The sequence below is a fragment of the Triturus cristatus genome, chromosome 3_2 (assembly GCF_964204655.1).
Source record: "Triturus cristatus chromosome 3_2, aTriCri1.1, whole genome shotgun sequence".
In the NCBI taxonomy this organism is placed as follows: Eukaryota; Metazoa; Chordata; class Amphibia; order Caudata; family Salamandridae; genus Triturus; species Triturus cristatus.
In genome coordinates this window covers 1054038631-1054049776 of record NC_140584.1, presented here as the reverse complement: position 1 = coordinate 1054049776, position 11146 = coordinate 1054038631, and the positions used below count along the sequence as shown (strand labels likewise).

General features: G+C 53.7%; 1 protein-coding gene across 1 annotated transcript in view; it reads left to right on the top strand.

Annotated features, from left to right (window-relative positions):
- The first annotated feature begins 9830 nt into the window (after nucleotides 1–9830).
- Nucleotides 9831–11146, top strand: part of KCTD7 (potassium channel tetramerization domain containing 7) — a 136696-nt gene continuing 135380 nt past the window's right edge. The window contains exon 1 of the mRNA XM_085649758.1: nucleotides 9831–10714. Coding sequence (XP_085505884.1) covers nucleotides 10586–10714 — 129 coding nt within the window. The 5' untranslated portion in view covers nucleotides 9831–10585. The remainder of the gene's footprint in view (nucleotides 10715–11146) is intronic.

Here is an 11146-nt window from a genome sequence, read left to right as displayed (position 1 = left end):
AGGGGCTTCCATATGCCTTTCTGCACTAGTGATCGCCCATGTCAGGCTGCATTTTGAAAACATTTAGTTCGCATGTCTGCCTTTGGTCCTCATTCAGCATGTCATTATTTTTTGCAGAACTTGTGAAAGTGTTATTTTTTTTCATCTAAATAGTAATCTGTTATTCAATTGTGTGGCACAGGTCTGACACAAACAGTAGATATTTAAAGTAAACATGTAGTCTGAGTTGCTGTATTTTTTATCGTGCTGTTTTAGGCTGGTTGCATCTTGGACTTTGGAAAATCCACACTTGACTCTACAATGCAGGCTAAAAGTCGATGGCCAATATTCCATATAAATCCCAGGAATTGACCATTAAAGTGGAGATGCCTTTGCACCTGGTTATAATGAGAGGTCTTGCCAGACTGACAGAACAACCACTCTCATGGCAAGAGTTGAACCAGGTATGAGAGTAGCTGGGCCGAGCTGTTGTGTGTTTTCCTTCAGAAAGGCACACTCTCTTCCCAGCTGAAGGCTGATAACACAGCTGATTTGCTGTGAATAGGTATGCAGTGAAAAGGGCCGCAGGAAACTCTTGAGGCAAGTTAGCTATTCCATGCTCTCGTAGTATAGCGCAAAGAAGTAGCATTAGGGTGGTAGGCTGCTAGGAACATTCTAAAAACATGTTACAACTGTTCATTTTATTTTCCCTGCCAGCATTATGTACAAGTGATGTTTACTTATATTCTGGGTGGTTAATATTCATGTACTAAGTAACAGTTTGAGACTGTTGAGATAAAAACTCTAAAATATATAGTGTCTTTCTTAGTGCTATGCTTGAGAGCGCTATTCTAAGAACAAAATTGGGTTTAATATACCATTATGTCCCTGAACCCCTTATGAGACTGTTAGTAACCAAGAAAAAACAAATGCCACACTTGCAGGAATGCTCAGTGGGTTGTGAGGGGCTGCATTTAAAATGGACTTCCTTATTCAGAGATGGTGCACTGAATTAAGTCCTTGACCCATGGGTTAAAAAACCCAATCCTGCAGACCTGGGTCCTAGAACCTGGAATTTGCAACACTGCTAACTCCCCTCCTCCTGAAGATGCTACAGAACATTCGAGAGGAGAAACTGACATTGATCCCAATTGCGCCCTTTGTGCCATGTCATCCATGGTTCCCCTTTCTAATGTGTCTGTCTGTTGGCGGAGGGGGAATCATTACCAGTTCCAAGAGAGTCTATCACAGCTGCGATTTTCAACTTTGTCCTTAGTCCATTACAACACCTGAGGTTGACGGCTTGGAAGTTCAGAGGCTGATTTTGGAAACATTGGATTGTTCTAAACAGGCAGCCTTAGACATACAATTGCCTGACAAAACCCTCAAGTCTTTCATCCTATAAAATAAACACTAGGGTTTGTTTCATAAGTGGTGTTTAGTAACCCTGGGCGGAGTTGGCGCAGTGCCACTACGTGCAGTTCCACTGAGTTATGAAAAAAATTAGTGGAATAGGAGCCCACGTCCTGCGGCCAGCTAAGGGTCCGTGTGCCCGGGACGGGAGTCTCTCGTGCCCGGGCTGGCTCCCAGATCCCCCGGCCTGGCTGGGTCGAGAAGCAGAGACCGGGTCTGGGCCCGGGGCCTGGGTTTCAGGCAGGGCCTGGGGTGTGGGATCCCCCGTCCTGGGGCCTGCCAAGGGTCCGTCTGCCTGGGACAAGGGTCCCTGGTGCCCGGGGAGGCTCCCCCCTTTCCGGCTTGGCTGGGTTCAGAAGCAGGGACCGGTTCAGAGGCCTGGGCCCCGGGGGACCCTGGGGTGCAAGAGCCCACGTCCTGTGGTCAGCCATGGGTCTGGGTGCCCGTCACGGGTGTCAATCGGGCCGGGCAGGCCTCCCCCGCTTCGCCTGCGTGTCAAGGTTCCTGCAGGCCCCAGGTCAGAGTTCTGTTGGGGCCCCCCCTTGCAGTCCCGTGCCCAAGACCATAGCTAAGGGCTCTAATGAGCCCCCAGGAAGCAGAGCCCTCCAACTGGCAGTTGGGAAGCCCTCCCGTGAAGGCTCGGGCGGGCAGATTGGCGTCCTTCAGGCCCGTCCATCTGGTCGCGCCTTTCCCCTCGGCCATCTGGTTGTGCACAATGCTTTCCAATGGGGGCCACCAGATGGCTGGGCTGGAAGTCCCGATGATGGCTCGCTCGCCTCCATGATCCCAGCCAGGGCGCCAGGAGGTCGTGTGCTGCCCGTGCCCTGGGACCCCTCCGTCACTCGGTGCGCACGGGTTACCAGAAATAAGGGTAGCTTTCCTCCGGATTACTAGGGATAGAGTATGCCAGAACCGCTCTCAGCCAGGAACCAGATGGACTGGGACCGGGCACCACCTTCCCCCCTGTCCGGGGCTCTGTCCTCTGGCCCGCCGCGTGGCAAGTGCCTGGGCTGGCTCCATCGTTCCAGGGCAGTCCTTCCCTGGGCTTCCGGGCCCGAGAGCTCTGGCCGGGTGCTCCCATCCCTGGGCTGCGGGCGGACCTTCCCCAGCTTTGCTGGGTTCAGGGGCATAGGCCGGGGGCCCTTGGTGACATGACGCAGGCCCGTGGAGGCCTCCCCGCCCACGTCCTGCAGCCAGCCGAGGGTCCATGTGCCCGGGACGGGGGTCCCTTGTGCCCGGGCAGGCTCCCAGATTCCCCTGGCCTGGCTGGGTCGAGAAGCAGAGAGCGGGTCTGGGCCAGTGGCCTGGGTTTCGGGCAGGGCCTGGGGTTTGGGATCCCCGTCCTACAGCCTGCCAAGGGTCCATCTGCCCGGGACAGGGGTCCCTGGTGCCCGGGGAGGCTCCCCCCTCCCCGGCTTGGCTGCGTTCAGAAGCAGGGACCGGTGTGGGTGGTGGTGCTTGGCCGTTCTTAGATGGTAAACCGGAACAATACCGCAGTGCCATGGAGCCTCGGTTGGCCTGAGATAGCCGGACTCTTTCAGGGGGCCGATGCTTAGAGCCGCTCATTTGGGGATCGGAGCGCGGATGAAAGGGGGCCACCTCCATCGCCCTTAGTGCACCGCATGTTCGTGGGGCACCCGGTGCTAAATCATTAGCAGATGACCTGATTCTGGGTCAGGGTTTTGTAAGTAGCAGAGCAGCTACCTCGCTGCGATCTACTGAAAGTCATCCTCTGAGCCAAGCTTTTGTCTTTTCATGCATGGGCGCCTGTGGATGCCCTCCTCCACCACAACCAGGGGTGGGTCCCTCTGCCGCCGGGATGGCGGGAGTGACGCAGAGGGGGTGACGTGGGACTGTGGGAGGCCACCTCCACCACGTTCCCTCCGGCACGGGGAACTCTCCCTCCGTCCCTGCCCCAGTGGGGTGCAGGGATGAGGGGCACCATCCCTTGTGGGTCAGCAGGGTGACCAGATGGCCTGGGCCAGCCGGGCCCTCCCCTTCCCACTGCTCCTACGCAAGTCGAGCAGGGAGGCAAGCAGCCCCGGGGAAGAAGCCTCGCGAGCAGCGGCCTCGGAGCGCCTGCCACCCTCGCCGTCGGACTGCAAGGGCTACTGGGTCTGGCTGCCTCAGGCCATCTGGGTGCTGGGCCATCCCGGGCCATCTGGTCGCCTGGCTGTGCGACCAGATGGCCCTGCGGGCTGGGTGACCGGATGGCCCTGCGGGCCAGGCGAGCAGATGACCCTGCAGGCCGGGTGACCAGATGGCCCTACGGGCTGGGTGACCAGATGGCCGGAAACTTTTGTCATTCCCCAGGGTTCTGTAAGCTGTGTGGGGGCCTAATAGTTGAGGAAAATGGGCTATCTGGGCAGGCCAGCGGAGACAGGACATGGCCTGGGCTTAACCCTCCTTGGTTCCTGCCCCACGGGCTCCGGGAAGGTGGAAGGCACAACTGCCCGAGTCAGAACCCTGACGCCCACGGGTCTGGGTGTGGGGGGTGACAGCCAGTAGCCAGGGCAGGGCGGGGCAGCTGCAGAGCAGGGAGGACTGCCTAGCTCTCTGCTGTCTCTGGGGCGAGGAGCAGCAGGAGGCCAGCCCGGCATGAAAGGGGGGCCGAGCTGGAGATGGAGCCCCTGGAGAGCTTGTAGAAGCCCTGAGCAGGGGATGCCTCGGCCTGGTCTAGGATGGCAGCGACTTGCAGATGTCCCGCGCTGCCCAGGGTGGTCCACCGGGGAGGCTCCCCCCAGCCTGGCTAGGGTACGGAAGCTGGGACCGGGCCTGGGGCTTGAGCTCCGTCCAGCGGGCCCCAGGATGCAGGAGCCCTCCATCTTGCAAGCCAGCCAGGGTCTGGGCGCTGGGGGCCGGGATCCATCGCGGCCTGGGGAGGCTCTCCCTGGCCTGGCTAGGGTTCGGAAGCTGCGACCAGGCCCGGGGCATGAGTTCCGTCCCGCGGGCCCTGGAGTGCGGTAGCCCCCCATCCTGCAAGCCAGCTGAGGGTCCGGCGCTGGGGACGGGGATCCACAAGGGCCTGGGGAGGCTCTCCCTGGCCTGGCTAGGGTTTGGAAGCTGGAACCGGACCTGGGGCTTGAATTCCATCCAGTGGGTCCCGGGGTGAAGGAGCTCCCCATTCTGCAACCCAACCGAGGGTCCGGGCGATGGGGACGGTGGTCCATCGCGGCCCGGGGAGGCTCTCCCAAGCCTGGCTAGGGTTCGGAAGCTGGGACTGGGCCCGGGGCTTGAGCTCCGCCGGCGGGCCCCAGGGTGCGGGAGCCCCCCCGTCCTGCAAGCCAGCCAAGGGTCTGGGCACTGGGGTCTACCGGGGCCCGGGGTGGCTCTCCCTGGCCTGGCTGGGGTTCAAAAGCTGGGACCAGGCCTGGGGCTTGAGCTCCATCCAGCAGGCCCCGGAAGTGCGGGAGCCCCCTGGTCCTGCAAGCCAGCCAAGGGTCTGGGCACTGGGGTCTACCGGGGCCCGGGGTGGCTCTCCCTGGCCTGGCTAGGGTTCAAAAGCTGGGACCAGGCCTGGGGCTTGAGCTCCGTCCAGCAGGCCCCGGGAGTGTGGGAGCCCCCTGGTCCTGCAAGCCATCCAAGGGTCCAGGCGCTGGGTACGGGGGTCCATTGGGGCCAGGGCAGGCTCACCCGACCTGGCTGGGTTCAGAAGCAAGAACCGGGCTTGGGGGCAGAGATGGCTGGCTAACTGCTACGCTGGCAGAGCAGAGTTCAAACCAGGATCCTATTTCCATTGACCCTTTCCAAATACTGGAATTTTTGTGGAAAGGCTTCCTTCAAGGTCTAGCTCCAGCTACTCTCTCTGTGCAATGGGCTTTCAAATAAATAGGTGGGGACCGTGCAAAGATAACACCATTAGCCCTTAGACTGCTAAAACATTTTAGACTGAAGAAACCAGTCATACCTAAACCAGTCCCTACATGGGATTTATCAATCGTTGTGACAGAGTTACGTACAAAACCTTTTGAGACTTTAGAGAAAGCCCAGTTCATCTTGTTATATCCAAATGTACCAATCCTAATTGCAATAAACTCAGCAAGAATGCCAGGTGAATTGGGAGCTCTGGTGATATTATACCCTTAATTTAGGGTTTTTTTACGCACAGGGTGGCTTTGAAGGCAGATCCTAAGGTTACCCCTATGAAACATTCCCGTTTGCGTCTGTCTCAAGAAATAGCACTTCAGGTATTTCAACTAAACTAAGAAATGGAAGTAGCCTCATATTTGGATGTTAAAAGGGCCTTAACGACTTACATAGACCATACTTAAGAATTTAGGGTTTCTAAATTTTTATTTCATATGTTTCAGTCAACAAAGGGAAACAAGTCTCCACCTCCACTTTGAGTAGATGAGTGGGTCAAGCAATAACCCAAGCTTACAGTGGGCGAGGCATCTCAACTAATATCATGGGGTATTTTACCAGAGCAATCACACCATCCTGGGCGGAGCCAAGTGGAATATTCGTGCATCATATCTGTAGCGCAGCAACTTCAAGTCATCCCATCAAACGTTTGTCAAACATACCGTTATACATTAGACCTTACTGAGTCCTTAGTAAATAATTTTGGTTTAGCAGTTAAAAAATCAGCAATGAAGTAATTGTTGATTTCTATAATTAGCATCAGGTTGGTCCGTGCAAATTTACTTATGCACTTCCTCAGAGGGTAACGACTGGACAGGGTGGATGTATGAGGGGGCAATCAAACCATTGCTCACCTATAATTTTTGTTACCCCCAGATCATAGTCCGCCATGTTCCAGTCCACATCCCTCCGTCCTGTCATTTGTACTTTCAGCTTACTTACTTGATTCACAAAGGAGGCAGGGAGAAGCCCTTTGTACTGATGACAACATGGGCAAATATAAAAGAAATACTGTTGGTATTTGAGTTGTGGTAAACTTCCTGTCTGGGAGGCAGGGACTCCTCATAGGGTGACTGGAGCAAGATGGACAATGATTCAGGTACTGAAGATTACTACCAAGTAATGGTTATAACTCCCCGCACCCTGAGACCAGAACCACCACTGTAACTATCCTTTTCATGTATATTTTGAACATGAAAACCTTAAACGGTTTTCTGTGTGAAGAGAACGTCAGCCAGGCCTATAAGCTCTCCAAATACTTGCTGGAAAAAAAGAGTTCAGTGATTAAAGTGCTCTGTGGGTTTACTGGATAAATGTATAAATATAGTGCTGTCTGTATACAGAAAATCTAGCTGGAGACAAATGGGGTGATACCTCAGGATGAGATTCAACAATGTTTACAAGAGAGAGAGGCTGCACGTAGGTTCCTTTGGGACAGAAAGTGGTCTTTGAAGGGATGCGTCTTTAACATTCTCTATTTAAGGCGGGTAAGAATCATTCTGATGTCGTCTGAGATGATGTTTCAGATCGTGGGTGCGTAGACAAAAATGGCCTGCCTTTTGGTGTTTTCCTTCATGCATCTCTTCATCTACAGTATGAAGATGTCCTGGCTCCAGGTTGGGTGGTGTCTGCCTAAAGTGGTTCTTTTCTTCACCAGCTATAAAGAAGTGCTGTGTATGATGGACATTAAGTGATGCAGTTGTTGTTAAGGATGAGGGAGGTGCACTCTGAATAGAGTCAGTCAGGAGACATGCGTTATCAAAAAGTCTTCTTTTATTAGCGTAGTTTGGTTAAAACCGGCACAGCCAACACGTTTTGTTCCCTAGTCCCACAGGAACTTCGTCAGGGCTTATTCGTAGTACAACAGGACATTTATGACCTAAGCGCAGAACAGATGGTCATCAGTATACGATGACGCCGATTCAAATCATCTGATGTATACAATCCAAACGAATCTATTTATCATGAAGGTACCTATACAAGCTTGTACCGTCCTATTGCCGGTTACCATGCCGTTGGGGACCGTCTGCGTTTGCAAATAGAATGCAATGGGGCTTCTTGGTTAGCATGCCATATAGGTACCTTCATGATAAATAGATTTGTTTGGATTGTAAACATGAGACGATTTGAATCGGTGTCATCGTATACTGATGACCGTCTGTTCTGCGCTTAGGTCGTAAATGTCCTGTTGTACTACGAATAAGCCCTGATGAAGTTCCCGTGGCACTAGGGAGCGAAACGCGTTGGCTGTGCCGGTTTTAACCAAACTACGCTAATAACAGAAGACTTTTGGATAACGCATGTCTCCTGACTGACTCTTTTCAGAGTGCACCTCCCTTTCTTGTGGACTTTCTATATTAACCGACATCCCTCAGCAGTAGTTGCACTCGTGTAAAAAAAAATATAAAACTGGTGGGATTTAATGAGCTTGACCGTGGTCTGCTGCTGTATGTGTTTTTGTGCGTTGTTAAGGATGATGTGGGCTTGGAGGGGGAGCCAGTGTGGGTCCATCAGTTTCGTGGTGTGGTATTTGAATGGTTACAAGTTTAAGGAAAGATGCTGCAGCATGCAGGATACCATTGAGGGGTGCCCGAGTGGTGTCATGAAGGCTTCTGAAAAGAGAGTTGCCTCCACCCAGGTCAGAAAAGATGAAAGGTTTTCGCTGTTGGCCTGATCATGTTTTTGGTAGACACTGGTTCCGTCTTTAGCCAGTAGCATGTTCTCTTGGTGATAGAAGGTGAGTTCTGTGTACTAAATATGCAGAGGTACAGGTTCGAATCCATCACTCTGCAACAATGACCGAAATAACTGCGGATTTGGTAAAAAGGTAACAAAAAAAGGTATCCATTCTAGAGACATGGCAACACTAGCCAAAAGGGCTCAGGGTTGGACAGTGCTTAGCGACTATGAAGCTCTCAAACCACAACCCTACTTGAAAGTGGGAGTCAAAATAAGGACAAAAGAAAAATTCTCAGTTCGACTGGGCATCTTATCGACTCTCCCACACCTTCCGCGAAAGGAGATCAGGACCACAGTCCTGCCGTTGATGCGAAATAGGAAACGAGGATCTTGTGCACATCATCTGCATCTGCCCTAACTTAAAGGACATAAGGAGCACCCTACTGCGACCAATATTCCAGCAGAACGGCATCAGGGCTTCCAGGCAGGCAGTGAAACTGCGCTTTCACCTGGCTGATACACAGTTAAACTGCCGGCACACAAAATTCTGTGCCATATTAACTGTGAGACTCAAACATGCATCGCAAGTGGACATCGGCTAAACAAAAATAGCTGGGCGGGCCTGTCACTGTTGCTTGTCCTGGCAAGCTTTTGCTACTGCACCTCATGGACACACAGACACAACTAATTTGACGAAGATTGTAAGCGCAAAAAACGTAAATTTCAATAGGACATATAACGATGGCTGCTTAAAATTGGCACAGCGCCCGTTAGCCCAGCTCTCCTTGACGCACAATGCACTTTAGATTTGTTGAAACGTGCAATGTCTAAATGCGAGTTTTAATATAATGCATTTTGATGACCTTTTAACACTGCTTTTACTCACTGAATTACTATGGAATTTTATTATTGTGTGTATGCCACGGTTTTAATTAATCATGCATAATAAACTTGCTTACTCACTGCGAATTTGGGAAACTGAGTACCATTGAGGCGGGATGATTAAATTAACCAGGTGTCTCCATGTCATCAGACCCACAATGCCCCGCTCCCGGGGTTTGGCAGCCTCGGGGTTCTCTCGTCCTTCTTATTCACAGTTATAGATTGCAGCAGATAAAAGTGTATTTTTAGAATGAAAACCTGGAACGGGATATTTTGTCTTCGTCATGGCCATCTGCTAATCTTATGCCTTGAGGTGCTGTGAAACGGAAACGAAAATGGTGTGACAACCCAAAATATTATTTAAATTAGGAATCGCAGCTTCCTTTCAACTATTAAATGACTGTTTCTAGTCTCATGGGGTGGATTCCAGCCAGGCACTCTATCACTAACCTGCCCCGCTGAAAATTGCCGTTGGTGTATATATCAAAATGCCTTACATAATTAGAAAGGCGTTGAGAACAGCTAATAGGCGCTAGAAATAGATTACTAAGCACTTCCATGCACGAGCGAGCGATCGGTGTTCACATTGTCTGCTGCAGTGACCGCCCCGTGATGCATTTGCGACATAAATACAAAACATCACTTCTACGGCATGGGGAGTATGTATTGATCCCGAAATGACCGGTCCGATCAGCAAGCGGTTCTTGCAAGGGTAGACCGGTCCCAGCACAGCAGCAGACAAGCACGTGACGCGGCAAGCCCCGCCCTCTGATGTCAGCTGAGCAGCCTGCACTGAATCCCTTCAGATAACGGATTACATTATCTCAGCACGGGCTGCCTTTGTCTCTCTGTACAGAGGGGCAATGTTTACATAGAGCGGGGCAGGAAAAGCGAGAGTGGGGCTATAGCGGCGCTTATAGCAACCTCGAGAGAGTTCAAGTCAGTGGTATTCAGTGAGGGGGCAGCAGGGAGAAAGGGAGGGGCCGTCGGCAGCTAGGGTGTGAGGGGGACAGAGGGTGAGGGGCCAGGGGAACGTGGTAAGGGTGGGACTGGCACCAGCAATAGACTGAAAGGGCCAGGATTACACCGCTCAAGACTAGGAGGTCCAGGCGCACACAACCAGGCACCGGTCAGACACGGACAGAGGGGTCAGGAACACACAGCAAGATCCCAGAGTCGGGACAGAGTGAAAAGCGTCAGGTACAGACAGCGGGGGGTCTGCAAAGCCAGGTGAAAGTGAAAGTCAAGGGGTGCTTCGAGGCGCCAGATACAGGCTGAGGAGGGCGGCGGCAGCCAGAAGAAGCAGGCACCTCGAACTAAGGGGCCAGCAGCCGCCATGGACTGAGGGGCCCCTAGCCTCCAGAGACAGGCTGCAGCCACGGACTGAGGGGTGACCAGCAGCCGAAGGCTGAGGACGGGACCCAGCAGCCGCCAGAGACTGAGGGGCCTGCTGAGACTTGGGACTGAGGACCGTGCTGCTGCGGCCAGTGACGCGGGCCACCTGTAGACAGAGACGGAGGGACCAGCTGCCAGAGACCGAGGGGGGCAACCAGACTGCGACGGAGCTGGAACAATCTATGTGATAAATAGCGGGGGACAAAATATTCCCGAGGTGAAGGCGGCAGCACCCAGGGAGAGAGCGAGAGGGGGCAGCATCGCCCAGAGGGGGAGAGGCGGCCAGCACCCTCGCGTTGAGGGCGAACCACACCTCTGTTTCGGAGGATGTAGCTGTCGCCCCCTCCCTAGCAGGGCCAGCAGCGGGCAGAGGATGGTGGCAGTGTCGGACCGTCTCGCACACACCCCCGAAGATGCCATGGCAAGCTCGGACAGCGAGGATGGCTTCAGGGAGCCGACGGTGCCCTCGGCCACCCGGGCACAGAACCTGCACCGGCAGCAGGTAAGGAGTCCCGCATCCCTGCACCCCCACTTCAAACTTAATTTGGTTCCACGTGGGCCCGGAGTATTCCCTGGGTCAGTGTGGTATTGCATCCCAGCAGAGCCGGCCAGGGGCCCTGCACCCCTCGGCAGGTAAAGAGGCCACTCCGTTGTACAAGTTGGGGGTTATCCACCCGTCACCCTGCACGCACTGGGCACCGCACCCCTCCACAGCGGGTGAAGGGGTCTGCACTATGCACATAACCCCACAAATGGCACACTGCTCCTCGGGCGCTTCATAGCAGCTATGTGCCCCTCTACTGCAAGTAAGGGGTCCTGAACACCTATCTACACCCCTCCAGTAGGAATCGCCCACCAGAGAACCCATGCACTCGCCCCCTCTCCACTCCGCTTCCCTTCGGCACAGGAGTGCCCGGGCACGCCCCTGCACAAG